At 38.0% G+C, this 25,429-nt stretch overlaps 1 protein-coding gene across 1 annotated transcript; it reads right to left on the bottom strand.

Moving 5' to 3' along the window:
• Positions 1-453: 453 nt before the first annotated feature.
• Positions 454-19,963, bottom strand: LOC127800615 (potassium transporter 4-like). Its single transcript, XM_052335327.1, has 9 exons — positions 19,804-19,963; positions 6,617-6,857; positions 6,281-6,529; positions 5,525-5,575; positions 5,155-5,415; positions 4,891-4,943; positions 3,050-3,164; positions 2,705-2,959; positions 454-1,860 (listed from the first exon to the last, which is right to left on the bottom strand). The coding sequence occupies exons 1-9, from the start codon at positions 19,840-19,842 to the stop codon at positions 773-775; spliced, it is 2,352 nt and encodes a 783-aa protein (XP_052191287.1). The 5' UTR covers positions 19,843-19,963; the 3' UTR covers positions 454-772.
• Between the last annotated feature and the right edge of the window lie 5,466 nt (positions 19,964-25,429).

Below are 25,429 nucleotides of genomic sequence, written 5' to 3'. Positions count from 1 at the left end.
ATGTTTTGAGTGTTTTGAAAAACTGAAAACAGAAAACGACCCGAAAACGAGATAGAGAACAGCCCCTTGGATGTTAACATTTTCAAGTCAAATTTAACGTTTTAACTTTTAACATTTATTAGGCCAATCAGACTTTAGGAAAATGCTATTGGTATACCCATTTTGTACATCTTGGATTACATAAAGGGGTATTATGACAAAAAAATCCCTCATGAGACGCATAGAGGCGCGTGAGGCGCATGTGAGGAGCAGGGTATTTTGGTCATAATACTCCCTTATGTAGCTCAAGATGTACAAAATGGGTATACATCTAGCATGATTCCAGACTTTAACGCTTCACTAAGTTTAGAAACCACTAGGTTCTCCAATCACCATCTGAGGTCAATACATCATCATCAAGCATTGATTCCAATATGTGGGGTACAAAATAATTTTTACACTTGCAACATAAACTGATGAACTTTCAAATTGTATCATGATAGCCAATAAAGAAGACAGATGGTAAATTCAGTAGCGCAAAAGCAGAAAACCACAAATTCTTCCATTGTTGTTTGAAACAAAAGCCTAGACAACGCAGAGGAGGTGATGCCATAAAATCTTATTATGTACAATATGCATACGGAAATGGAACCCCCTTTGCGGACCCGAAATCTCTCTATGCATTTGCCCACGGGCGAGTAAACGTCTACACAATTTACTTGGTGTCTTTCCAGGATTCAACACCCATGCTAAGAGAGAGAGAAGAAGAATTTGAAGGAGACCAGTTACACCACTAGACATAATAAGTCATGCCAACTTCAATAAGGCTAATGTGGGGAATGTTAAGTGCCACAGAAGGGCCTCTGCAGTTCTTTCGGAGAAACGAATATCCAATGTCAATAACAAGCTTCTTCAGAAATGATGAGGATCTTCTTGCCTTCACATATGAATGCCCCATTATGTAGGCAACCCCTGCTTCCTTTGCCTGGATCAATTCTAAAAGCTCCTCTCTAACTGCAGGATCCATCCCAGGGTTTGGTGGCAAATGAAACCTGACGTGGCGCCCTGTCATCTGTGCGCTCTCATCATCATAAGAAGACCGCAAACTCTGGAGAGTTAGGGACCTGATGCTTCGGGTAGTGTTGCCGGTGCTATAATTTTCTTGCTCAGAAACCAGTAGGCATGAGCTTGATTGAGTGGGCCTGGTGCTTATAACAGCCATCCTCCCATCAAATGATGCACTGTCAGAGCTCGATAGTGTTGGTTCCACGGCTTCCATCTGGATGAACTCTGCTATACTTTGGATGAGCCGGTTCTCAAAGTCTCCATCATCCCGTTGAATGTCTTTATAACCATACCTCACAATGCACCGGTACATCCTGTAGGGTCTCGGGCAAATACGGCCGATAAGGAACCGTTCATCAGGTGACACATAGGGCACTGGAACAGATTTTACACAAACAAAGACCAGCACAGTATGGAATGCTGGGAGATTGGTTACAAAGTGAGAGAAGATTGCAGGCACTCCTGTTGCCAATTCTGAGTATACGAGGCCTATTCCAGGTACACGGACAATACCAAGGCTAGGACCCAGCCCAAGTAGCCATCTCAACGGAACTTTATTGTGAAGATCAAAGTTATATTTCTTGCGAGTTCCATATTGCCAGACAAACATGATGATCATAAAGATGAAGGCGAGAACAAGAGAGACCCAACCTCCCTGCGGAACCTTCATGAGTGCAGATGACAGGTAGACACCCTCAATGAACCCAAAAAAGAGAAGGAATGTGGCCGCTAATAGAATGCTTCTCTGCCAGACGAAGACTAGAACAAGTGCCATGAGACATGTTGTGATAAGCATAACTGTCATGCAAGCAAGGCCTGGGAGCCAAAAGAAATAAATAGACAATAAGGGTAACCCTCAAAAAAACATAAAAAACTGCAGAAAGTGAGAAAATACGCTGGAGGAACTAAATTGAGAGAGAGAGAGGCTTTCTCTTGCCTATCATAAGAGTGGCAGATGTAAACCAGATCCCTTAGGTAGGAGTGCTTACGAGTGTGTTTTAAGTAAATATTGTGTGGGATCTGTTGCAACCATGTTTCTGTGTATATTTCACGCATATATCTTGGCACATTACCCTCTGTTATTTTTAACTTGTCATATTTTTAGCAAAGAAAAAATCAAAAGCAAAAGCTAGACGTATGTTCTTTATGTGAGATCTAAAGCATTCTCGTCTTATTTTTACTGTCCATTAATTAATTATCAGTTCTTTTTTTTTCAGGGACAGCTAAAGGAAAAACTACAGTGCAATGTGTAACTGCCGGGCTCAGGTTCTACTCTCTTTTATGAAGCATTTTGCTCTCTGTTGCATTCTTTTTTATGTTTCTTTTTCTTTAAGTCAGGGCAGCGAACACTGTTGTAAGTCTCCATATATGGCACAAGCTTTGTTTATGCAAGGGATATTTTTCCTGTGAGATCATGGGTGTCTGAACAGCACAAATGCATGAAGCAGGAACATAACAAAATTGGTAAGTAAGTTTAGAATTTACAATCCATTAAGCATGAGCTGAAATAGTATAAGATATATGCCAGGCAAGCCAGCTCAGTTCAGTGCTCATAGATCAGAGAAAGAAGAGGGGGAGGGGGGATGCAATTCTCACAATAGATATCTTTTTTTCGTCTGATAAGCACAATTCTTTTTACTATGAAGTTGATTTGACTTACCATAAGCATTTCCGATCAAAGTTGTATCCTGGAAACCAATAGCTATAGCAAGAGTAATGACCATGAGGATCCAATTTATTTCTGGTATATATATTTGGCCATAAATATGTCTTGAGGTGTGCACAACCTTGACCCTGGGAAAGCAACCAAGGGCATGGCATTGCTTGACAATGGAGAAGGTTGCACTGATTATAGCCTGACTTCCAACAATTGCTGCTAAAGTGGCAATAACAAAGACAGGCCAATATACAGCCTCTGCAAGAGAACCAAAAACCAAATCAAGATTCAGGATAAATTCATTTACAAAAAGATTAACTAACTTCCAAGTTGTTAAATAGAACAAACCAGGTATTGAGTCATAGAAACTGTTAGGAATGGCACTGATCTTTTTAGACAAGAAAGCAGCCTGGCCCATGTATTGTACAACTAAACAGGGGTATATCACAAAAGCAAAAGCAAGCTGCATAGGTGAGAAGAGTGATCAGACTATCAGATTACCATTTGAAAGAAACATAAATAAAAAAACGGATATAAACCAGTGCATATTTTTACTGATAATACATAAAGATCCTAGCATCAGCTTCTCCAGGAAATTTAATGCAAGATAAACAATAAATGAATGCATGAGAGAAGGGGTACGAGAGTAGTATGTGCCTCAAGTTTGAGACACATGAACTCTGCAAAGCCCAGAAGCTGGGTTGGAGAGGCAGTAGTAGTGGTGATATAACCAGTTGCTGGCAATGCTTGATCAATATGACCACTATCAAACTTTAGTCTGACACTCTCACAGAGTGAAATGGACTAAAATGACTGGCTCAAATGTTCCAAGCATTTGAACTACAGTAAACATACTAGTATTAACTTCTCCAATATTGATATGTGAAAAGGAATAGTTGAATGCAAGAAAAGAAGATAGGATTGAGACAGTAAAGCGTGTAGCATAAGTTGTTTACCATGCTACAAGATATCACTCTTTTCTTTTCTTGTTTTAACATAATTTTCTCCCTTAACTTGCTCTGATGCCATACAGATGACCCTGCTATGCTGGAGACCTTGTGCTCTGATATGTTAGGGGTCAGTGGCTCACATGTATGTTCCTTAACCCATTAGATAGAGACAGCCCTATTGTGCATAATCTAAGGCCTCACGTGCAGGGTTGCAAACAAGCTGAACCAAGCCCATAAAAGCTCAAGCTTGTTTGTTTAGAATTTGTTCAAGCTCGGGCTCAAGCTTGTTTATTTAGAAGCTTGTCAAGCTCAAGCATAGCTCATTTATATTAAACAAGCTTTATTTTAGTTCGTGTTTGTAGAAGATATAAAATTAGTGTATTTCAGTATATATTTCTCTTGAGTAATATATAATATGGGAAAAAATCTCAATTCTAAGAAAACACACATTATTCTGAAACATGTTCCAAGCAAGCCTATAAACGAACTTACAAACAAGCTTGTTCACGAGCCCAAACACGCCAAGTACCTTAAAGCTCTTGAAAATCAAGATCCAACTTGTTTATCTAACCAAATAAATGAGCACTAATTGAGCCAAGCTTCAAACCGTTTGCAAGTAGCTCTGTTCACTTGCAGCCTTACTTGTGTCATCCCAAGTGCTAAAAGAACCCTCCTATGGGACTATAGGGCAGCACTTCTACTCAGGCAGTCCAGCAGCTGCCCCTCTATTGCAGGCTACCTACCCTAGCAGCCCTTACGCCGGCTTCTTATCAACTTACAGACCTAACCTATATGCCATTATGTAATGCCAACACAATTTCTGCTGGTGAATCAGGCATAAATCAAAAATGTGGCCAAGACAATGCTCATGCATTCCATGTTTAAGGTCTGGGGCATCACAAGAAGCTTCCTCCATGCAGATGGCATGCATCCAGCGTTGAGAAAAGAGAACTGCAAACCACAATAGCTGGGGAGAGAACCAGCAGTTGTGGTAATGCGCTACCAGTACAAGTACCGATAATGCTTGACCAATAGGTAGCCCTTCCAAACCTTAGCTTCTAACTGCCCCGCACAATTGCATTGACTACACAAACTACCTCAACATTAGGATTTAGATCAAGAATGGAGATCATTGTGGATCCTAAACCAGTATCAGAGCACCACTGTACCAGTAACGATTCTTCATTGTCAACATCTGGCCTTAGTAATTGGAAGCATACAGATCAGATAAGGACTTACCCGTATTGACAAGGCAGTGAAGTGGCCAAGATCTGCAAACATTGCTTCAGTACCTGATGAGAACCAACAAGACTCAGCAAATAAGTTGCATGCTTAAATTAAAAATATTGATATTGCCAAGTTTGTTAAGTAATAAATTCTTCTTAATTATCATCTTGACCCCAAAAAAAGGCAGAAATTAAACTAAATCCAATTCCCCCAAACCAAGAACATTATCCATATCTGGAAACTGAAACAAGCAAGAGGTGCATGAACCCTACGTACCTGTAACAGCGAGAAGAACCCCTCCAAGTGAAATCCATCCATCTTTACCAGTCTCGTGAAAAAATTTGATGATATAATGAGGAGAAAATGCATATACGATTTTGGGGTTCCAATATATGGTATTGTACAGGCCAATGGCAAAAATTGATATCAACCAGATAATGACAATGGGTGCAAATATAAAAGCTACCCTGTGAGTTCCATAATGCTGCAAAGCAAATAAGCCAACCAATATGACACAGGAAAGCAGAAGCACTTGACCTACAAGAAGTTGGATCCACAATTAGAAAAATAAAATCAGCAAATGAAAACCCCAATTAGACCATGTCAAGATATAAATGGAGCAACTAGAACTTAACCAACAACCTACCATTAGTCAACATATGGTGATTAACTTGAAGCCCTGATACTGATGATAAAACTGCAATAAAGAACAAAACCCCAATCTCAGAAATCTCTTCACTCCACAAGAAAATTCTGGAAGGAACAGTAAAGTTCCCAAACTTCAACAGTTGCCCAAAAAGAAACTACAGATGAAAAACAAAAGAAAGGACCTTTTGAAGACAGGAGTCTCTAAACAGAACCACATGCAGAACAGAAAATGCTACTAAACAGACTATTCAAATTGACAAAAGTATCTACAATACTATTTCTGCTATTTATATTTGGAAAATGAAATTTGCGAAAGGAATTAATACGGGGAAACATTAATTCAGGAAATAATGCATAGATGTTGAACATGATTTCAAGTGGAAGTAGGCCACAAGGTGAACCAAGACGACCCCCATCTAATGAGTGCAAAATATTTTTTGTAGTACAACGTATTAAACTTTAGTCAGCCAACTGAATCACGTGATAAGTAGTGTTTTCATGTAATAATATGTGAGTTTGGTGAGCAGTAGAGACACAGAACATAAGAAAACAAGAACAATAAGAAGGAAATATCAAAATATTGATTTTAAGTTTACTGAAACACTCGCAAACTAAATCAGCATTCAAAATATAAGTTCACAATGCAATTTAGTAAAGTTCATAAATTTCACCATAGAGCTGAAGTGTGGATGGTGGCATAGTTAAGAAATGTTAATTCATTCAACTTGATAGCTTAGGTAACATAACAGATTACCAGAAATTGCAGGAGTAATCACGCCATCACCTATCACCATACCAGCCCCTAGTAACACCACAATAAGTAGAGCTGTGCGAAGTTTTTTATGCTTTTCAAGAAATCTCTTGAGTGGTAAAGATGATGACAAGCCCTGTCTTGAGGGGCCATATCTGTAAGCAGACAGCTCCTCATCGGCTGCTTGTTGATTGGGAAGTAAGCTAAGCTTTGCATGCCTGCAAAGCAGCGAGTATAGAGCAAATGTCCCACCTGACATGGATTAAATTAGATCATTCAAGATATAGGATAAGAGAAGCCTTATCATCAGCAATTAATGGAAACAGAGTCTCCTCATACCTTCACCATTATCATCAGCACTCAGTACAATGAACACATATTTGAGCAAAGGAATTAATGTAAGAGTCCAAAAGATCAATGAAAATGCACCAAATATTGCTTCCTCATTCTGATGCTTCTGCAACTTCCCTACAAAGATGCTTCTGAAAACATACAGAGGTGAGGTGCTCAAGTCTCCATATACCACACCAAAGCTCTGGTATGCAAGCATTAGATTCCTGGAGAGATTCACCCATGAAAACTGCAAGGGCATATATAGTAAGTTCAGTTCAAGTTTAGTTAAAATTGATGTATTTTTTAGACAATAATCAACAATTTTCACATTAAATAGGATGTCAAACCAAAGACATTGCGCAAAATAAAATAGTGAAATCCAAGAAACATAATTGAGCATCGTTAGTGTTCAAGAATCAAAACACAGATTTGACATTCCCAGGGTTATCTAGTGCACAAGTAAGTGTGAGCATCCACAAGGATTCGTCATCATCCTGCTTGCAAAAGGAAAAAAGAGCAGATCTTTTACTTTCTCATTACGTCACCCTAGCCATTTTGCACCATCCTTGCCTTGAATATTGCTGTTACTTATTATTGAAAGAATCATTGACTTCTATGGCAGCTAACATCAAAAATCATAGTTCCCTTCTCGTTCTCAAATTCCTCACCTCTTTTTTCTCACATCTTCCCTTGCTTCTTACTTTGTCTTTTCTTATTTCACGACTCATCCATCTCAACATTCTCTTCAATTTTTTTGCTGACACATTGCATACCATAAACGCTTGCCATCTTTTATCTCTTTGTCGTCAGTATTGATGGTGTCACTCATGTACCCCTACTTCAATAAGATTTCATTCACTATGTTTGGCATACGTCACAACCCCAAGGATCCCTCAAGGATATAGTAGTAATTATGTATTATCTGTAATTCTCTTTAGTTGTCCTTTGCCATAGCAGTTTGTACCTTTCAATTGTATAGGATAACACAGCCTATTGTCAGGATCCTATGTGGAACACGGGGCAAATTTGTATTTTACTTCTTATGATTGTAACAGTAGGCAGTTAAGTGCTGTTGTATTCTAACAAGAAGCAGTTAAGGATGTTGGGCTGGCAGTTAGAAGGTTGTAGGAAGTTGTTAGTACTGTTGGAGGGTGTAACAACCAGGCTGTTAAGATTGTAACCACCAAAGATTGGCGGGAAAGGGGCTATATAAGGGCTCCCAATTCAATAAGAAAACTAACGAATTTCATAACCAATTGATACTCTTTTCCCCTCTCCCTTGGAACTCCCTGTTTCGTCTCTCTCTCTCTCTCTCTCCCTTTGTTCTCCCTCTTCTTCTCTCTTTCCTAACCCTAATTTCCCTCTCAAGAGGAGAAATTACTCCCGAGGTCCTGACAAATTGGTATCAGAGCTCAAGACTTGGCCTACAGTTGCTGATTTGGAAGCAGAAAACGATGGCGGACGGCACAAGGATGAAGCAAATGGAAGCACAACTTCAACAAGTTAATGTAGCAATGTCAGCCATGCAAGGATTTGATCCATCGATGAAACAATTGATCAAAAGTTGGATCAAGCACTCTCGCATATGCGCGAGGAAGTGTCGAGCCAAATCTGATAAGTTTGAGAGCAGCTTCAAAGCTTCATGCTCATGTTCGCAGGATAAAATTAGGTACGATTATCTCCTAATTTTCCTCTAAAGGAACAATATGAGCCAGTTTTGACCGGGCTCGGACCAAGCCCAAGGATGATAGAAATGGTGGAATTAGAAGCTAAAACCACAGCGTCACGAGAAGGACTTGAGGATTGAGAAACCAGCAGGTGGAAAGGAATGCAGACAGCACCGCCCCATCCTCAATTTCCCATGCCAAAATTGGATCTGCCTATGTTCAAAGGACAGAATCCACAATGGTGGACCCGAAGGTGTGAAAATCTATTTGTTCTTTATCAGACCCCAGAACACCAAAAGATCACTTTGGGGGCAACTTACTTGAACGATGTGGCCGACTCCTGGTTTCAGGATTGGTACAAGTCGCAAGGAGGCAGTAATTGGTTAGAATTCATTGAGGAATTATGTACCAGGTTTGGGGACCAGAATTTGGCAGATGTCGTGGAAGAGTTTAATAAGCTGAAACAGGTGGGAACGGTTCAGCAATATCAAGAGAACTTTGAAGAACTTAAGTCCATTATGCGCAAAATAAATCCTGGTCCGAGTGAGGCCTATTTTGTTTCAAGTTTCATTAGTGGCCTGAATGATGAACTCAAGCCATGCAATGACCAAAATCAGTCAAGGAGGCAGTTAAAGTGCTCGGTTACAAGAGATGTTGGTGGAAGCCCTGATGAAGAAGCATAAATTTTCTTTTTTGTAGTAATCAGGTGACCTTCAATCGTGGGAGTGGTAAGGAGGCAATGAAAATTGGCCCGAGCATGAAAGGCAATGTTGTTCCGCTAGTGACAGTGGGCAATCAGTCGTTCGAAGGCTAATCGGGAGTATTTGAGCAATGAAAGCAGGTTGGTCAATGTTACAAGTGTGGGGATCGATATCAATACCTACCGGGGCATCAATGTAGAAAACAACTGCTGATGTTGGAAGGAGGTGAGGAAATACTCACATCAGATGAAGCTCTAAAGGAAGAAGAGATTGTGGAAGAAGAAGAAGAAGAAGGGGATGGGAAGATCTCCTTACATGTGTTAAGGGGTCTGGTGAACAGTAAAACCATCAAGGTGGGAGGGAAGGTGAGAAATCAGAAACCCATGGTTTTGATCGATAGTGGGAGCACGCATAGCTTTCTAGATGAAAAACCGCAAAGAAGTTGGGGTGCACAGCCACTAATGTGCAACCATTAACGGTAACAGTTGCAAATGGAGGAAAGATGGTAAGCAGATTGTCATGTATGAATTCCCGCTAGGAAATACAAGGAGAAACATTTTTGATGGATCTGAGGCTATTGAAGCTTGGAGGCTGTGATGTGGTATTGGGGATAGATTGGATGAGGACGATTAGTCCCACCAGCTTCAACTTCAATAAGCTGGACGTAACTATCACGAAAGATGGAAGGGCAGTGACTTTGATTGGGAGCGTGGACAATGGGTTGTGCAAGATTATAACCGGGAAGAGGTTAGGGAGGCTGTTGAAATCAAGGCTGAACCAGGTGGCGCAGCTGTTTTCACTGCAAGCCACTGGAGAATAAGAGGAGATTCAACCGCAAGTTGGACAGTTGCCGATAACAGTTAGCAGCTTGGTTCAATCATCATGGCAAGTACAAGAATCTAACTCTTTACATAAATCGTTGGAAGAATTTAAGGATCTCTTTGCAAAACCCTTATCCTTACCCCCCAAATGTGCATTTGATCGTGCCATCCCACTTAAACCTAATTCGGAACCTGTCAATGTTTGTTCCTATAGGTATCCGCCCAAACAAAAGACTGAAATCGAAAACCTTGTCAAGGAAATGTTATGACAGTCCATTATCCAACCTAGCCATAGCCCATTCGCTTCTCCCGTCCTTCTTGTAAAAAAGAAAGACGATTCATGGCTGTTCTGTATTGATTACCGCCAATTGAACTCTATAACCATTGAAGACAAATTTCCTATACCCATAATTGAAGACCTCCTAGATGAACTCAAACATGCAAACATTTTCTCCAAATTAAACTTGCGGGCTCGTTATCATCAGATCTGTATGAGGCCAGAAGACATTCATAAAACAGCCTTTCAGACACACCAAGGGCACTATAAGTTCAATGTCATGCCCCTTCATTTAACAAACGCCCCCTGCAACCTTCCAATCACTAATGAACTAGATCTTTAAGCCTTTTCTACACAAATTAGGCTTGGTTTTCTTTGATGACATACTGCTTTACAGCCCAACCTTTGACCAACATCTCAGCCATCTCTGAACTGCATTTGAGATCCTTAAGTTTAATCAATTATATGTGAAAAAATTGAAGTGCGCATTTGCCCAAAGGCAGGTTGAGTATTTGGGGCACATCATTTCAGCCCAAGGAGTAAGTACAGACCCAAACAAGGTGGCAGCTATGCAGAATTGGCCTCGGCCTGCAACTATGAAGGCACTGCAAGGATTCTAAGGGCTGACAGGATTTTATCGGCATTTTGTGCAAAATTATGGGATCATCAGTAAGCCATTAACAGAATTATTGAAAAACATAACTTCCAATGGAATCCCCAAGCAAAAGAGGCATTCGAGCAGTTGAAAAGGGCAATGAGTTAGGCTCCTGTTTTAGCCTTACCCAATTTTAGTCAGCCCTTTGTACTGGAGTGTCACAGCCCTAGGGTTTGGCTAGGGTTGTGATAGGAATTTGGAGGGATTTAAGAAGAGAAAACAGAACGGGAGGGAGATTTAGAACTAAAATAGAGAGAATTGAGGAGGAAAGAGAAGAAGAATTGAGAGAGAGAATAAAGTTTGAAATTCATTCTTCAATTCAAGCATATCCTCCCATCCGTTTACATAGCCTTATATAGGCATATTTGCTTCTAACTAACTGCATAACAGCACCCATGTGCTTATAACCAATAGCTAAAATATCTAAAATATCTTCTAACAACTATTATCAACCTATTACTATATTGCCCCTCAATAGATTCTTGGGTCATGACAATTCCCTTCTCTCTCTTTCTTAAGGACAAGAAAGTTCTGAACCGAGGGGGGGGGGGGGGAATTATCAGGATCCTATGTGGAACACGAGGCAAATTTGTATTCTACTTCTTATGATTGTAACAGTTGGTGGTTAAGTGTTGTTGTATTGTAACAAGAAGCAGTTAAGGATGTTGGGTTGGCAGTTAGGAGGTTGTAGGAAGTTGTTAGTACTGTTGGAGGGCATAACAACCAGGTTGTTAAGATTGTAACTGTTGGGTTTTTTGCATGGAGGATTCTGTCTAGAAGATAAAGAAAACAGTAGAACTCATTTGGAGAGTGAATGCGAATGGAATTTTCTAAGTTAGAAAGTAGTTAACTTAGATGTTTATCATAAGGGATATTTTAGTCTTTGTGTAGTCTAAATAATAGGCCTTGTAATTAACGCCCCTATGATCTATAAATAGGAGGCGAGGGTTAGGCAGTTGGACATAACATTCATTCATTCAATTATGTCTCTAAATACAAGTGAGACTGTCGAGAGGGAGAAAAGACTTAGAGAGAAAGTTAGTCTTTGTAATCTCGTGTGAGGGCAATGAACTTGTACGATAGAGAGTTGAGAGTTCTTGTAATCTGTTTTCAATGGTTTCTAGTGGAATTGCTCTCAGGATTTGCGGCTAGATGTAGGACTGATCCTTGATCAGTTCAAACCAAGATAAAAGCTTGTGCCTACTGTTTGGTTTGATTGTTTCTTTCTTTAATCTCTTTGTTGTTCTTATATTTCCAATTTATATTTTCTATTGTGGGTTGGTTTCGGGTGAGAAGTGTTGAGAGATTTGACAAGCTAAAGTATTGAATTGAGTTTCTAAGAGCTCGTAATCCTAACAGTAACCACTAGAGATTGGCGAGAAAGGGGCTATAAAAGGGCTCCCAATTCAATAAGAAAACTAACAAATTTCATAACCAATTGATACTCTTTTCCTCTCTCCCTCAAAACTCCATGTTTCGTCTCTCTCTCTCTCTCCCTTTGTCCTCCCTCTCCTTCTCTCTTTCCTAACCCTAATTTCCCTCTCAAGAGGAGAAATTACCATGCTAGGACACAAGGTCCTGACACCTATAAATAGGCTAGATCAATTAGAGAATGTCATGGTGTTGAATGATATTGAACAATGATTTCTCTCTCAATTGTTTTGATCTCTCTCGTTTCCTCTTATCTCACTCTCTTTCTTTGTTCTATCTGCATTTCTCCCTCTATTCTTGCTGTCATCTCCCTCTCTTTCATTCTAATTCTCCCTCCATCCTATCTAATCTTCCCTCAGTTCCTTCCTAAATTCCAATCTAAACCCTAGGTAAACCCTAGGATCATGACAGCATAGTCCTCTGAATAATGAAAATTAATGTTCGACACCACCTGGAAGTTATTTTTAGTTAAATGTAAACCTAAGTTAATTCAATTAAATGCAGTACCACCACAGCAAAGGCACAAAGTGGAGCCACTTCTAACCTTCCCTTCTAGGATACAGATTACCCTAGTTGAACAGGATAAGCAACACATGTGCATGCAAACAAAGACAAGCTTTTCACCTTGAAACATGACTCCATACACTTGAGAGTTGAGATGCTGTTTTGCATGACATCTACTCATGCATATGTTATTCTTCAAAACGGTATCGTGGCCAACTTAATAATTGTATTTACAAATTGTAAGCACTTAAACAAGAATATTGTGGAATATGTGTTCTCAGTGATAACTTCATAAGCCATAAGATTTCTTAATAGCAATATTAAAAGGGTAGATTACACTACTAACCACCCCTAAGGTTTGACATAATTACAGGGTCCTCCCCTCTAATTTGGGAAGAAATTACAGGTATCTCTCTTGAGGTTTAAAACTTGTTAAATTTTTCAAAATGCCAATAAGGCATGGTATAGTACCCCCTCCTTCCCCCCCCCCCCCCCCCCCACATTAACCATTGAAAATCTAAGAACAAAGAGGAGGTGCATACAATTCTAATGAAATGTACCCCAATTCACTCCACCATGTGCACCTCAACCTAGTGGTGTGATTAAAAGAAAAATTATCATACTTCACTAGATATGGTGAATGCTATGTTGATTAGTTCTGATTTGCCTAATAACTTATAAGGTGAGAGCTTTTATTCAGCATGTCATATTTTGAATAGAATCCTTATTAGAACTCATGAATTATGAAAAAATAAATAAATAAACCTGGCTATAAATGTCTCAATGAGTGATATCTTCAAATTTTGTAAGATCCAAAATGAATTTAGCAGATCCTCTAACAAAGGAATTGCGTAGACACTAGATAGTTAATTAGAATCATTGAGGAGAATGGGACTGAAGTCCATAAACATGGAAAATACTTTGATCCCATATGAGTACAACAATTAATGAGTAAAAGTTTAATGAATTTTAGAAGGTACCCCAAGTTAGATAGAGGGGTCAGAAGCCTGATCTGCTTCATGAAGTATTGATGCGATCACCAGTCAAGACCCGGCCCAAAGTTGACCCGACCACGTCGGAACAATATTTTAATACTTCTTAAGTTTTAGAATTCTACTTGATTTAGGATTCAATTTCATGTTTCTATTTGATTTAGGATTCTACTTCATATTGGATTAGGATTTATTTCTATTAGAATTTTAGTTGGATTTTGTTTACAAATATTAGATGGATTTGGATTAGCCAAATACTATAAATATGCCTAGGATCTAGAGTTTGTAATCAAGCTTTTCTTAATCAAATTTCAGCAACCTATTTGGGTTTTCTTAGCAAAACAGTCTTGTTTTTGCGTCTTCTTGAAAACCAAGTTTCGGCCATTGAAGTTTGCTCTTTCAAGAGTCTATTTTGGTGTGTTTTTTCACACACACGCTACACGCTGCGTCAGGTGGTATCAGAGCGGTTAATCAACCAATCAGATGGCCAATCTTGAAGGTAATGGTAGCAACCAGCCTCGTGACGATGATTAGTGGTTGTCTGCAGTTTGGAGAGCAATCGAAGAACAGCAGGAAGTAACTTGTACTATCCAGCAGCGATTGGAGCAACTTAGCAACTAATTAGGCACCTTACTACGAGTTGATGATGACAAAAACCTGAATAATGGGATGAATCAAGCCGGAGCGAGAAGACCACTCATTAATCATGTCCTTGTTAATCCTAGAAGACCATTGAAAATAGCGATGAAGATGATGATTTTGGTCGAGCAATAGCTAACCCTGGTGGTAGAGGGGTTAGGAGGAATGCGCATCAGCACAACCATTGGGGCAACGATGAGTATAAACTAAAAGTTGATATTCCTACCTTTAGTGGAGATCTTGATATTGAAGGGTTCCTGAATTGAATCACTGGGGTTGACCGTTTTTTCGAATACATGGAGATCCCAGATGAACGACAAGTAAAATTAGTGGCTTACAGGTTGAAGGGCGGTGCATCTGTTTGGTGGGAGCGATTAAGAGAAACGAGATTGAGGGAAGGCCGACAACCAGTTCAGACATGGAGACGAATGAAGCAACTGTTAAGTGGTAGGTTTTTACCCCCTGACTATGAACAATATATGTTTGAAGCTTATCAAAGATGTGCACAGGGAATGAAGAGTGTGAATGAATATACCTCTAAGTTTCTGCGATTGGCGGAGAGAAACCAATTATCAGAAAGTGACAATCAACAAGCAGCTCGTTACTTGAATGGATTGAAGTCTACTATTCGTGATAAAATTGGGGTTCAAATGGTTCTGAGTGTGCAAGAAGCAAGGAACTTAGCTTTAAAGGCTGAGTTAATGTTGAGTGAGAGAGCTCGTAATGACAACTATCATCGGTATAGTGGGAATGAAAATAAACAAGCAGCTTTTGATAAAGGCAAGTCGGTTCAGGGAGCACAACCCTCCAATCCACCCCATACAGTCAACCCTAATAAGACTACAATGGGGGGAAACGTTCGAGGTACTACTTCTAATATTCAAAAATCCCCTAATCCTTATGCAAAGCTTATTCTTTTAAAATGTTTCAAGTGCAATGAGGTTGGGTATCGATCTAGTGATTGCCCATGGAGAAAAACAATTAACATTGTAGAAAGGGAAGAGGAAGATGTTGCTGAAGAGGAAGTATATTGCGAGCCTGATGGGGAGGATGACGAAGAAGATTATGGACATGAGGAATATACCTGTGTAGTTAGGAAGTTAATGCTATCTCAAAAGAATGAAGATACTAATCAACGGCATAAGCTTTTTCACACGAGGTGTACGGTGAAAGGAAAAATCTTTGAGTTGATTATTGATAGTGGAAGTCAAGAAAACATCATAGGAAGAGACGTGGTGGCAAAGATGCAGTTAACTCCTGAAAAACATCCAAGCCCTTACATGATTGGATGGATCAAAGAAGTTGGTGGCATACATGTAGATGAACGCTGCAGGGTGCCTTTCTCTATTGGTAAGTACTCCGATAAAGTCTATTATGATATTGTTGATATGGATGCTTGCCATATTTTATTTAGGAGGCCTTGGCAATTTGATGTGGATGCTAAGCACTCGGGTAGGAAGAACACATATCAGCTTGAAAAAAAAATGTGTGTTATACTTTGTTACCCATAGTGGAAAAGAATCAAACCAAAGCTTCTAAAGTAGAGGGGCGAAATTTTCTTACCATTACACATAAACACATTGAGTTTGTGAGAGAGTGTAAGGATACTCGAGAGGTTTAATTATTGGTTATCAAGGGAGAGAGTGTGAGTGAGCCACTAAAGGTGAATCAAATTCCAGTGGAGGTGCAGGGATTGTTGGAGGAATTTCATGATGTGGTTCCTGAGGAGTTGCCTAATGAGCTACCTCCCATGAGAGATATTCAACACCACATTGACTTGGTTCCTGGTGCTAGCTTGCCTAACCTACCACACTACAAGATGAGTCCTAGGGAGAATGAGATTTTGAGTGAGCAGGTAGAGGAATTGTTGAGAAAATGGCACATTCATACTAGCATGAGTCCATGTGCAGTGCCAGCATTATTGACACCAAAGAAAGATGGGAGTTAGAGGATGTGTGTTGACAGTAGAGCCATCAACAAAATTACTATTGGGTACAAATTTCTAATTCCTAGGCTCGACGACATGCTTGATCAACTTGATGGGGCTGTGATTTTTACCAAAATTGATCTTAGAAGTGGTTATCATCAAATCAGAATTCGACCTGGAGATGAGTAGAAGAGATCTTTCAAGACGAGAGATGTGTCGTTTGAGTGGTTAGTCATGCCCTTTGGACTAACCAATGTACCAAGCACTTTTATGAGACTAATGAATCAAGTATTACGCCATTTCATTGATAAATTCGTTGTGGTGTATTTTGATGATATTTTGATATACAGTAAGTCTATTAATGAGCATGAGGGGCATATTCGAGATGTGTTGAGTGCGTCGAGGGAAAACAAACTTTATGCTAATTTGAAGAAGTGTACTTTTATGAATGAGAGCTTGTTGTTCTTGGGCTTTGTTATAAGCAAAGAGGGCGTAAAGGTAGATGAGGAAAAAATGCGAGCTATTAGAGAATGGCCAACCCCTAAAAATGTCAGTGATGTGCGAAGTTTCCATGGGTTAGCAACTTTCTATAGGCGATTTATCAAACACTTTAGTAGTATTGTGGCTCCAATTACTGAGTGTTTAAAGAAAGGAAAGTTCCATTGGGGTGAAGAACAAGAGCAAAGTTTCACCTTGATAAAAGAGAAATTATGTACCGCTCCTGTCTTAGCTTTGCCAAGCTTTGACAAATTGTTTAAGGTTGAGTGTGATGCAAGTGGAGTGGGAATAGGTGATGTGTTGTCCCAAGAGAAGAGACCAATTGCATTTTTCAGTGAGAAGTTGTGTGAAACCAAAAGAAAGTGGTCCACTTATGATAAGGAGTTTTATGCAATGGTGAGGGCTCTTAAGACATGGGAATATTACTTGATTGCCAAAGAATTTGTTCTTTACACGGATCACCAAGCTCTTAAGTACTTGAGTAGCCAAAGGCAATTGAGGAGTGATATGCATGCTAGATGGTTTGCTTTTATTGATAAATTTTCATATAAAATTGTGCATAAGTCGGGACAGCATAATCGAGTGGCGGACGCTTTGAGTAGGCGTGTGGATTTGATCAAGACCCTTAGTGTTGAGATTGTTGGGTTTGAGTGCTTGAAAGAATTAATGCGACAGACGAGGATTTCAAACATGTGTGGGAACAATGCATGTCTCAGCAACCGTCAGGAGATTTCTATGTGCATGATGGGTTTCTTATGAAGGAAAATCAATTGTGCATCCCTTGCACATCTCTTCGTGAGAAAATTATTCGAGATTTGCATGATGGTGGCTTAGCAGGGCATCTTGGCAGAGACAAGACTATTGAAGCTGTTATGGGAAGGTATTACTGGCCAAGAGCAAAGAGAGATGTTTCTATTATTGTGGCGAGGTGTTATATATGTCAAACAGCTAAGGGGCACTCTTCTAACGCCGATCTCTACATGCCATTGCCTGTTCCCAATGCTATTTGGGAATATTTGTCTATGGGCTTTGTGTTGGGTCTACCGCGAACCCAACGAGGTATGAATTCTGTTTTTATAGTGGTTGACAGATTTTCCAAGATAGCGCACTTTCTCCCATGTAAGAAGACAGCAGATGCAGTAGCTACAACCAAACTATTTTTCAAGGAGATTGTTAGACTACATGGAGTTCCTAAAACTATTAGTTCGAATCGTGATACAAGGTTTTTGAGTCACTTCTGAATTACCTTGTGGAGAATGTTTGATTCATCTTTGAATTTCAGCAGTACAGCACATCCCTAGACTGATGGACAAACAGAGGTGGTGAATCGTACCTTAGTAAATCTGATTCGCAGTATCTGCAAAGATAAGCCAAGACAATGGGACCTAGTCATAGCTCAAGCGGAATTTGCCTACAACAACGACGTGCATAGCTCAACAGGAAGATCACCATTCACTATCATATATATGAAAGTTCCTAATCATGCATTGGATTTGGTAAAATTGCTAGAGGTACTAGGTTTCAGTGTTGCAGCTAGTGACTTAGCTGAACACATTCAAGCAATTCAGGAAGATGTCAAGCAAAAGTTGCACGAGGTGAATAAGAAATACAAGGCAGCAGCTGACAAGCATAGGAAGCACAAAGTATTTGCGGTTGGAAATGAAGTCATGATATTCTTGAAGAAGGAACGGATTCCTGCAGGACAACAGAACAAACTCAAGCCAAAGAAATATGGTCCTTACAAGATTACAAAGAAGATCAATGATAATGTTTATGTTGTGGATTTGCCAAATTATATGGATATTTCCAAAACATTCAATGTTGCTGATCTTTCTTTGTATTTGTCGGACGTTGAATTGTCATACCTAGATCATAATTTGAGGACGAATTCTTCTCAAATGGAGGTGAATGATGCGGTCACCAATCAAGACCCGGCCCAAAGCTAACCCGACCATGCCGGAACAATATTTTAATACTTCTTAAGTTTTAGAATTCTACTTGATTTAGGATTAAATTTCATATTTCTACTTGATTTAGAATTCTACTTCATGTTGGATTATGATTTATTTCTATTAGGATTTTAGTTGGATTTTGTTTACAAATATTAGATGGATTTGGATTAACCAAATACTATAAATATGTCTAGAATCTAGAATTTATAATCAAGATTTTCTTAATCAAATTTCAGCAACCTATTTGGGTCTTCTTAGCAAAACAGTCTTATTTTTGCGTCTTCTTGAAAGCCAAACTTCAGCCATTGAAGTTTGCTCTTTCAAGGATTTATTTTGGTGTGTTTTTTCACACACGCGCTACACACTACATCAAGTATACTGGCCACTAAAGATGCCAAACGCTTGATAGTTACTCTGCACAAATGGCTCTGAAGATTATTTATGCAAATTCTGCAATTCAAACTAATTCACCCCAATCTACCGCTATTTCTCCAGTACATATCTTTTTGGTTCTTGCAAGCCTAAAAATGTGCTCTTCCCCCTTTCTAAGATTGCCAAGAACGAATCAGTTGAAACTGAGTTGAGTTGATCGCCAAACAACAGGATTAAGAGGATAGAGGCATCAGAAGCCTAATCTGCTTAATGAAATGTAACGGCCACTAAAGATGTCAAGCACTTGATAGTTCCTCAGGATAAATGGTTCTAAAGATTATTTGTGCAGATTGTGCTATTCAAACTTCAATCAAACACAATTTCCCCAATTACATATCTTCTTAGTTCAAACTCAGTTGAGTTGATCCCGCACAACAGAATGAATAGGTTCCACTTCAAATTGAAATGACTATCCAGGAAGGGGCGAAACATTATCATCTCAAACGATTTGCGCGGATAACCAGTTTTCAGACTGGACGAGTAGACGAGAGCTAAAACCTAAATCGAAGCACGAAGCATAAATCAGTGAAGCAGACAGCCACGTAGCAGCAAGTACTCAACACCGCCGGAGCAAATTAAACAGTACAAAGCAAAATGAATTACAACTTCAAGAAAGGAGAAGGAAATTGAAACGATAAGACCAATCAGTCAAGACAACAGACTAAAAACGGAAGCAGGAGCAGAGAGGAGAAGGAACCTGCGAAGCGCTGCGGGAACTAGAAACGTCGGAGTCCATCGCATCTGGCCCGCCGCCTGCTCGAACGCCCACCCTGCCGGCCCCTTCGCTGCTCTGCCGTTTGACGAAGTTTCGGTGTCTATTTGCGGCTGAATTCCATTTTAATATATATTTCGGCGAGTTAACTTATCGCATAAAGTACAGAGGGGGCGGTCGGACGCTGTGAAATGATTGGCTGATGCTCGACTGGAACAGTCTCGCGCGTGGTGGAGGGAAATTAAGTGGGACTCAAGTCAATCCGCAACTCATTGTTGGGTTACTGTTCGGTGCTCACAATCCAAACGCCATTTAGCGTCACGCTTCAATTATCACCGCGCTTTTACTTCGTCCCCTGCCACGTCGACGGTTTCGGAAATTATTATTTATATATATTGATTTAGTTTATTGATGTAAGATAGATTAAGTTAATTAGAGATCAATATAAATATAAATTTTAAATTTTAACTTAAGAGTTATATTAAATTATGAGATTTATTTGTTTAAAATTTTAAATGTATCTTTTCTTGGATTACCGTCATTGTACAGTCCTTCGTCAGTCGTGCTTTCGATTTTAATAGAGGAGATAAATCACAAATGGAGATTTGGATTCACTGTGCAGAATAAGAAATCAAATTTACGACTTATTAATATGAATCTCAGCTTATCATAATCTAACCACTTAATCTGTATTTTGAGAGTTTAAATGTATCTCTTTATATGGTATGATGAATGGTGGAAGTAGACATGGCCACGGTTCATGAACCGCCGGTTCCGGTTCATGAACCGCCGGTTCCGGTTCAAGAAATCTTTGAACCTGAACCGAACCGCCCAAGGGCGGTTTGGGACGGTTCAGTTCCGGTTCGTGCCGGTTCGGTCAACGGTTTGAGCCGGTTTGGTCAACAGTTCCGGTTCCAGTTCAAACCGAATTTTTTTAATTTTTTTTAAATATTGTTGTATTCAATTTTGGTCCTTGTTCCGTTGTTCGGTTCGGTTTGGTTTCGATTTTTAATTGTTAAATGTAATTGTAAATATAAATATTCTCAACCATATTTTTAATAAAAAAACACTACTAAAAATTGAAGAAATATAAGTAATAATTTCATTAAAAATAATTAAAACAACTAAACAAGTATGTAATATAAGTAATTAATTTTTACAAATGTGAAAAATAAAAAATAAAAAATAGAATTAGACTTAATTTCATTAAAAAATAATTACAACAAAAATGTAATACAAGTAATTAATTTTTACAAATGTGAAAAAAAATAAAATATGGACTTGGATCCTACGCATCTTCATTGGAGTCGGAAGTCGCCGTTGTTGAACCATCATTAACCCATTCGTCAGATGATGATGAATGGATAAGTTCTTCTTGACGTCGCATATATGTTAGCTCTTTCCCAATCATCGAGGCAAACTTGAGCTTCCAATGATTCTGGAGCCAATCTTGATCTTCTTTCGTCCAAAATGTTGCCTCCACTACTGAATGTTTGTTCAACGGCTACAGTTGAAGCTGGAACTGCAAGAAGTTGACTTGCAATAATTGCAAGAGTTGGAAATGTCTCCTTGTGCCTTTTCCACCACTCCAAAATTTCAAAATTTAAACCTGTATCATCACCAAACTCAAAAACTGTGGTTAGATAAGTTTCGAGCTCCGAATGTGAGCTCGATCTAGGTTTTTTCCTCCTTTGATCTAAAAATTTATGACCCTATTTCATTGGTTGGGAGGAAGAGGAATGCGGAGCCATGGATGGAAATGATTCTTCACTACTAGAAGCAATAACATATGCTTCATATAATTGATTGCATAAAGTTCTAACCTTAGAAATTATAATATTCACATCAATTTCTTCATTATTTTCTAATCCTAACAACGAATAATAGTTAGACAAACACTCAATTAAACCATCAAATTTACACCTAGGATCAAATACCATAGTAACAAGAAAAATTTCAGGAATAAATTGATAATAACGTAACCATTTTTCTCTCATTTCTAAAACAGCATGACAAATTTCTTCAACATTAATTCCTTCCATTAATACACCGGCCACATTCATTGCTTCTATTAAAAATTGATGTGAAGTTGGTTTATAAACACTACTAAGTGTATGAGTAGCATCATTAAAAATTCGTAAAATATTCAAAATTGAACTACAAACATTCCACATAGTTGGAAAAATAGGATATTGTGGAATATAATTTGCTGCAAAAGAACACAATAAATCTTTATATTCAAAAGATTGATTAAGTAATTTAAAAGTTGAGTTCCAACGAGTAGGGACATCTTTTGAAAAACGTTTTGGGGTTTGACCATTGGAGGTGCAAAAATGTGCCCATGCTTTTGCAGTTCGAGGGTGTACCCAAATATAAGAAATAACATTTCTAATTGGATCTAAATAAGAATTAAGTGACTTAATACCATCTTGAACACATAAATTTAAAACATGACATGCACATCTAACATGAAAAAATCTTCCACCAAAATTTGGTTGGCAAATTCTTTTCAATTCATTAATAGAAGCAGTATTAGCCGATGCATTATCAAAAGAAATTGAAAAAATTCTATTAACTAATCTATATTCTTGTAAAATTTGTTGAATTAATCTACAAATATTTTCAGCATTATGACTTTCATCAAAACATCGATACGCAATAATTCTTTTTTGTAAAACATAATTTTCATCAACCCAATGACAAGTAATACCCATATATGAATGAGTTTGCCAATGATCACTCCAAATATCACTACAAATAGAAACATTAATATTATTGTTTTGAAAATATGTTATCAATTCAATTTTTGAGTTTTTAAACAATTTTAACAAATTCCTTTTCAAAGTATTTCTAGAAATTGATTTAAAACTAGAATTAACAAAGTTTTGACAAAATCGAGTAAAACCTAATTTTTCACCAAAACTAAAAGATAAATGATCAATTGCTACCATTTCAGCTAAACCAGACCTACAATTAGCTTCATTATAATGAAATAATTGAGGAGAGTTTGAAGAGGTAGCAAACCCGGATATTTGTGTTTGATCGCGGTTCAATCCAACCTTGAGCGGGTGCTTTGTTTGCAAATGTCGGGCGAAAGTACCATATCCACCTCCTTGCTTGAATTTATATACTTGATTACAATAATTACAAGATACATCAAATTTACCATCTCCTTTTGGTGTTTTCTTGAAATGAATATTAAAAATATCAGAAGTAGAAATTTTTCCACCTCCCTTTTGTTGAGTTTCACTCTCTTGTGTTTGAAAATTTTGAGCTTCAAACTCAACATTTTCAACATTTCTACCTTCACTTGCCATTTTTTTGAAAAAAGTATGATAATAAAAAAATATAATAATGATAAAATAATATAGTAACAAGTAATAAATAATTAACAATATAATTGAATAAATTGATAAATAACAAAATGAGAAGATTGAAGAAATTGAAATTAAAATATTAAATGAGAGACAAAATTGAGAGAATAATAGCTTGAGACTTGAGAGAGATAGAGAGAGAGAGAGAGAAAGTGTGAAAAATGAGTGGGGGAGGGAGGGGTATATATAGATAGGAATTATAAAATTTAAAAAAAAAAAAAAAAGTTTGGGGGGGGGTCCAACGGTCCAATTTGGACCCTTGGGGGGGGGTGCACCGTGCGCGGCCGCACGCGCACGGGAGGGGGGGCCGGTTCCGCGGAACCTTGAACCGGAACCGGACCGAATTTCGCCGGTTCGGTCCGGTTCAGGTTCCGGTTCCGGTTCGACCGGTTTCGGGTCCGGTTCCGGCCGGTCCGGTTCCGGTTCGAACCGCCGGTCCGGTTCAATTTTAGCCATGTCTAGGTGGAAGTAGATATGAAATCTTAAAATAAATAAATATTATTAATATTTGTTTAATTTAAAATTATTATAATAGTATAATATAAAAATATTTGAAGTTCGAATTTTAAATGAAAAATATTATTGATACATCATTATGTATATTTTAAGTTATATAATGATGTATCAATATCTAAAATATTCTCATCTAGTATGATAAGACACGTGAAATGAGAAATATTTATATTATTTATATATTTTATATAATTTAAAATATACATAAATAAGTTACAAATAACGTGATCCATTTTAAATTGAGTGTTGCGTGTGCACGGGAAGCTGAAAGGGACAAGGGCGGCGCGGGCTTCTGGGCCCTCCGATCCACGCTCGGAGGGAATCATATGATTTGACAGTCCTGGAAAGTCTGTGGTATAGCTTAATTTCTTTATTCTTTATACATCTATCATCTTGAGGCCACATACGATTAGGAACATATAATTTATCGTTTATCATTTATTAATATTATTACTTGAGTAATTAGCGTAATAACTCCCTGGTTATGAACTTATGATCACGAGAGCAATGAAAGGGGGAACCTGTCACCCCTTACCCCTATCATATTACGCAACGTCACCTTAAATTTATTGTGGCGGTCACTTATACATGAAAAAATTAAGCCATTATTAAGTAAGCCTTGAGGGCCAAATTCAACTAGTGGCGCACTATAAAATGTCCATAAATTTTGTCACTGACACAAACTTCTGCGAGTTGTGTTCATTTGTGGCTCTCTCCGATCTCACATCACCACTATAAGAAATACGAAGGATTTTGTTTTCACCATATAAGTTGAATGGTTGGACGAGTAATATATCGATGTTAATTTAGTGAGTTATGAGTTTAATAATCATCTTGCGCAAAGATCAAAGATTCAACTTACAATTTATTTCTCCTAACGTAATTGATGGCACGAACACTGAGGACCGTACAAGAACAATTATCCTAATGATTAACCCCCTCTACACAAATCTTAAAACTGAGCTACAGGGCCAGGTAAGGGATTTCACCTTTTGGAACCTAAGAAAAACTTTCTTTTTGCTATTAAATATGTCATTCCCTCTTTGTAAAAATTCATCCCAAAATTATATTCTTCTCCTTTTCTCATTTGTATCTTTTTCTTTAAAAAATGAATGAAGTATTTTAATAGTGTGTGAGAACGTAAATAAAATTCATCCCAAAACTCATTATATTCTAGTATTCTATTTGTTGTTATGTTCAATAATTTTTTGTCGAATATATTTATATTAATATTAGTAATATGTTATGCTATCAAGTGCATATCTAAGAAAAATGTGTCTTAAGAGTTTAAGTTTTAAGTGGGATCGCTTGTAACCCCTTAGTCTTTCCTGATGTAATTTTTTGTACAATTGTTCACACGCTATTTATCTATATGAATACTATTTATCTATATGATACTATTCACAATGAAGTTGAATTTAAAAAAAAAGTAACCCGATTTTCTCAACAATTTATTAATTAGTTAGATTGAGATCATATTGTTGCTGGATTGAGCTTCTATAATTAAGTTTATATATGTAGCTTTCATGTATTAACTTATGTCAAAAATAAGTTGACTTTTTTGTTAGATGAAAATAAAGGGCATGATGTATGATTATAATGATACTAAATTTACTAGTGTGATTAATATTTACAAGATTGTTAGTATTATGCCATTTTGATAACATTACTGGTACGATACGTGTCAAACTAATAATTATATTTCAAAATTAGTGAAATAAATT

The sequence above is a fragment of the Diospyros lotus genome, chromosome 4 (assembly GCF_014633365.1).
Source record: "Diospyros lotus cultivar Yz01 chromosome 4, ASM1463336v1, whole genome shotgun sequence".
Classification (NCBI taxonomy): Eukaryota; Viridiplantae; Streptophyta; class Magnoliopsida; order Ericales; family Ebenaceae; genus Diospyros; species Diospyros lotus.
This window is presented reverse-complemented; position numbering and strand designations above follow the sequence as displayed.

Excerpts from the sequence above, each read along its gene's own strand:
- LOC127800615 (XM_052335327.1), bottom strand. The coding sequence starts at position 19,842 with ATGGACTCCGACGTTTCTAGTTCCCGCAGCGCTTCGCAG. Across the intron at positions 4,944-5,154 it reads GGTTCTTCTCGCTGTTACAG|GTACTGAAGCAATGTTTGCA; the intron begins GTACGTAGGGTT and ends GGTTCTCATCAG. Across the intron at positions 1,861-2,704 it reads TTTGATCGGAAATGCTTATG|GCCTTGCTTGCATGACAGTT; the intron begins GTAAGTCAAATC and ends TTTGGCTCCCAG.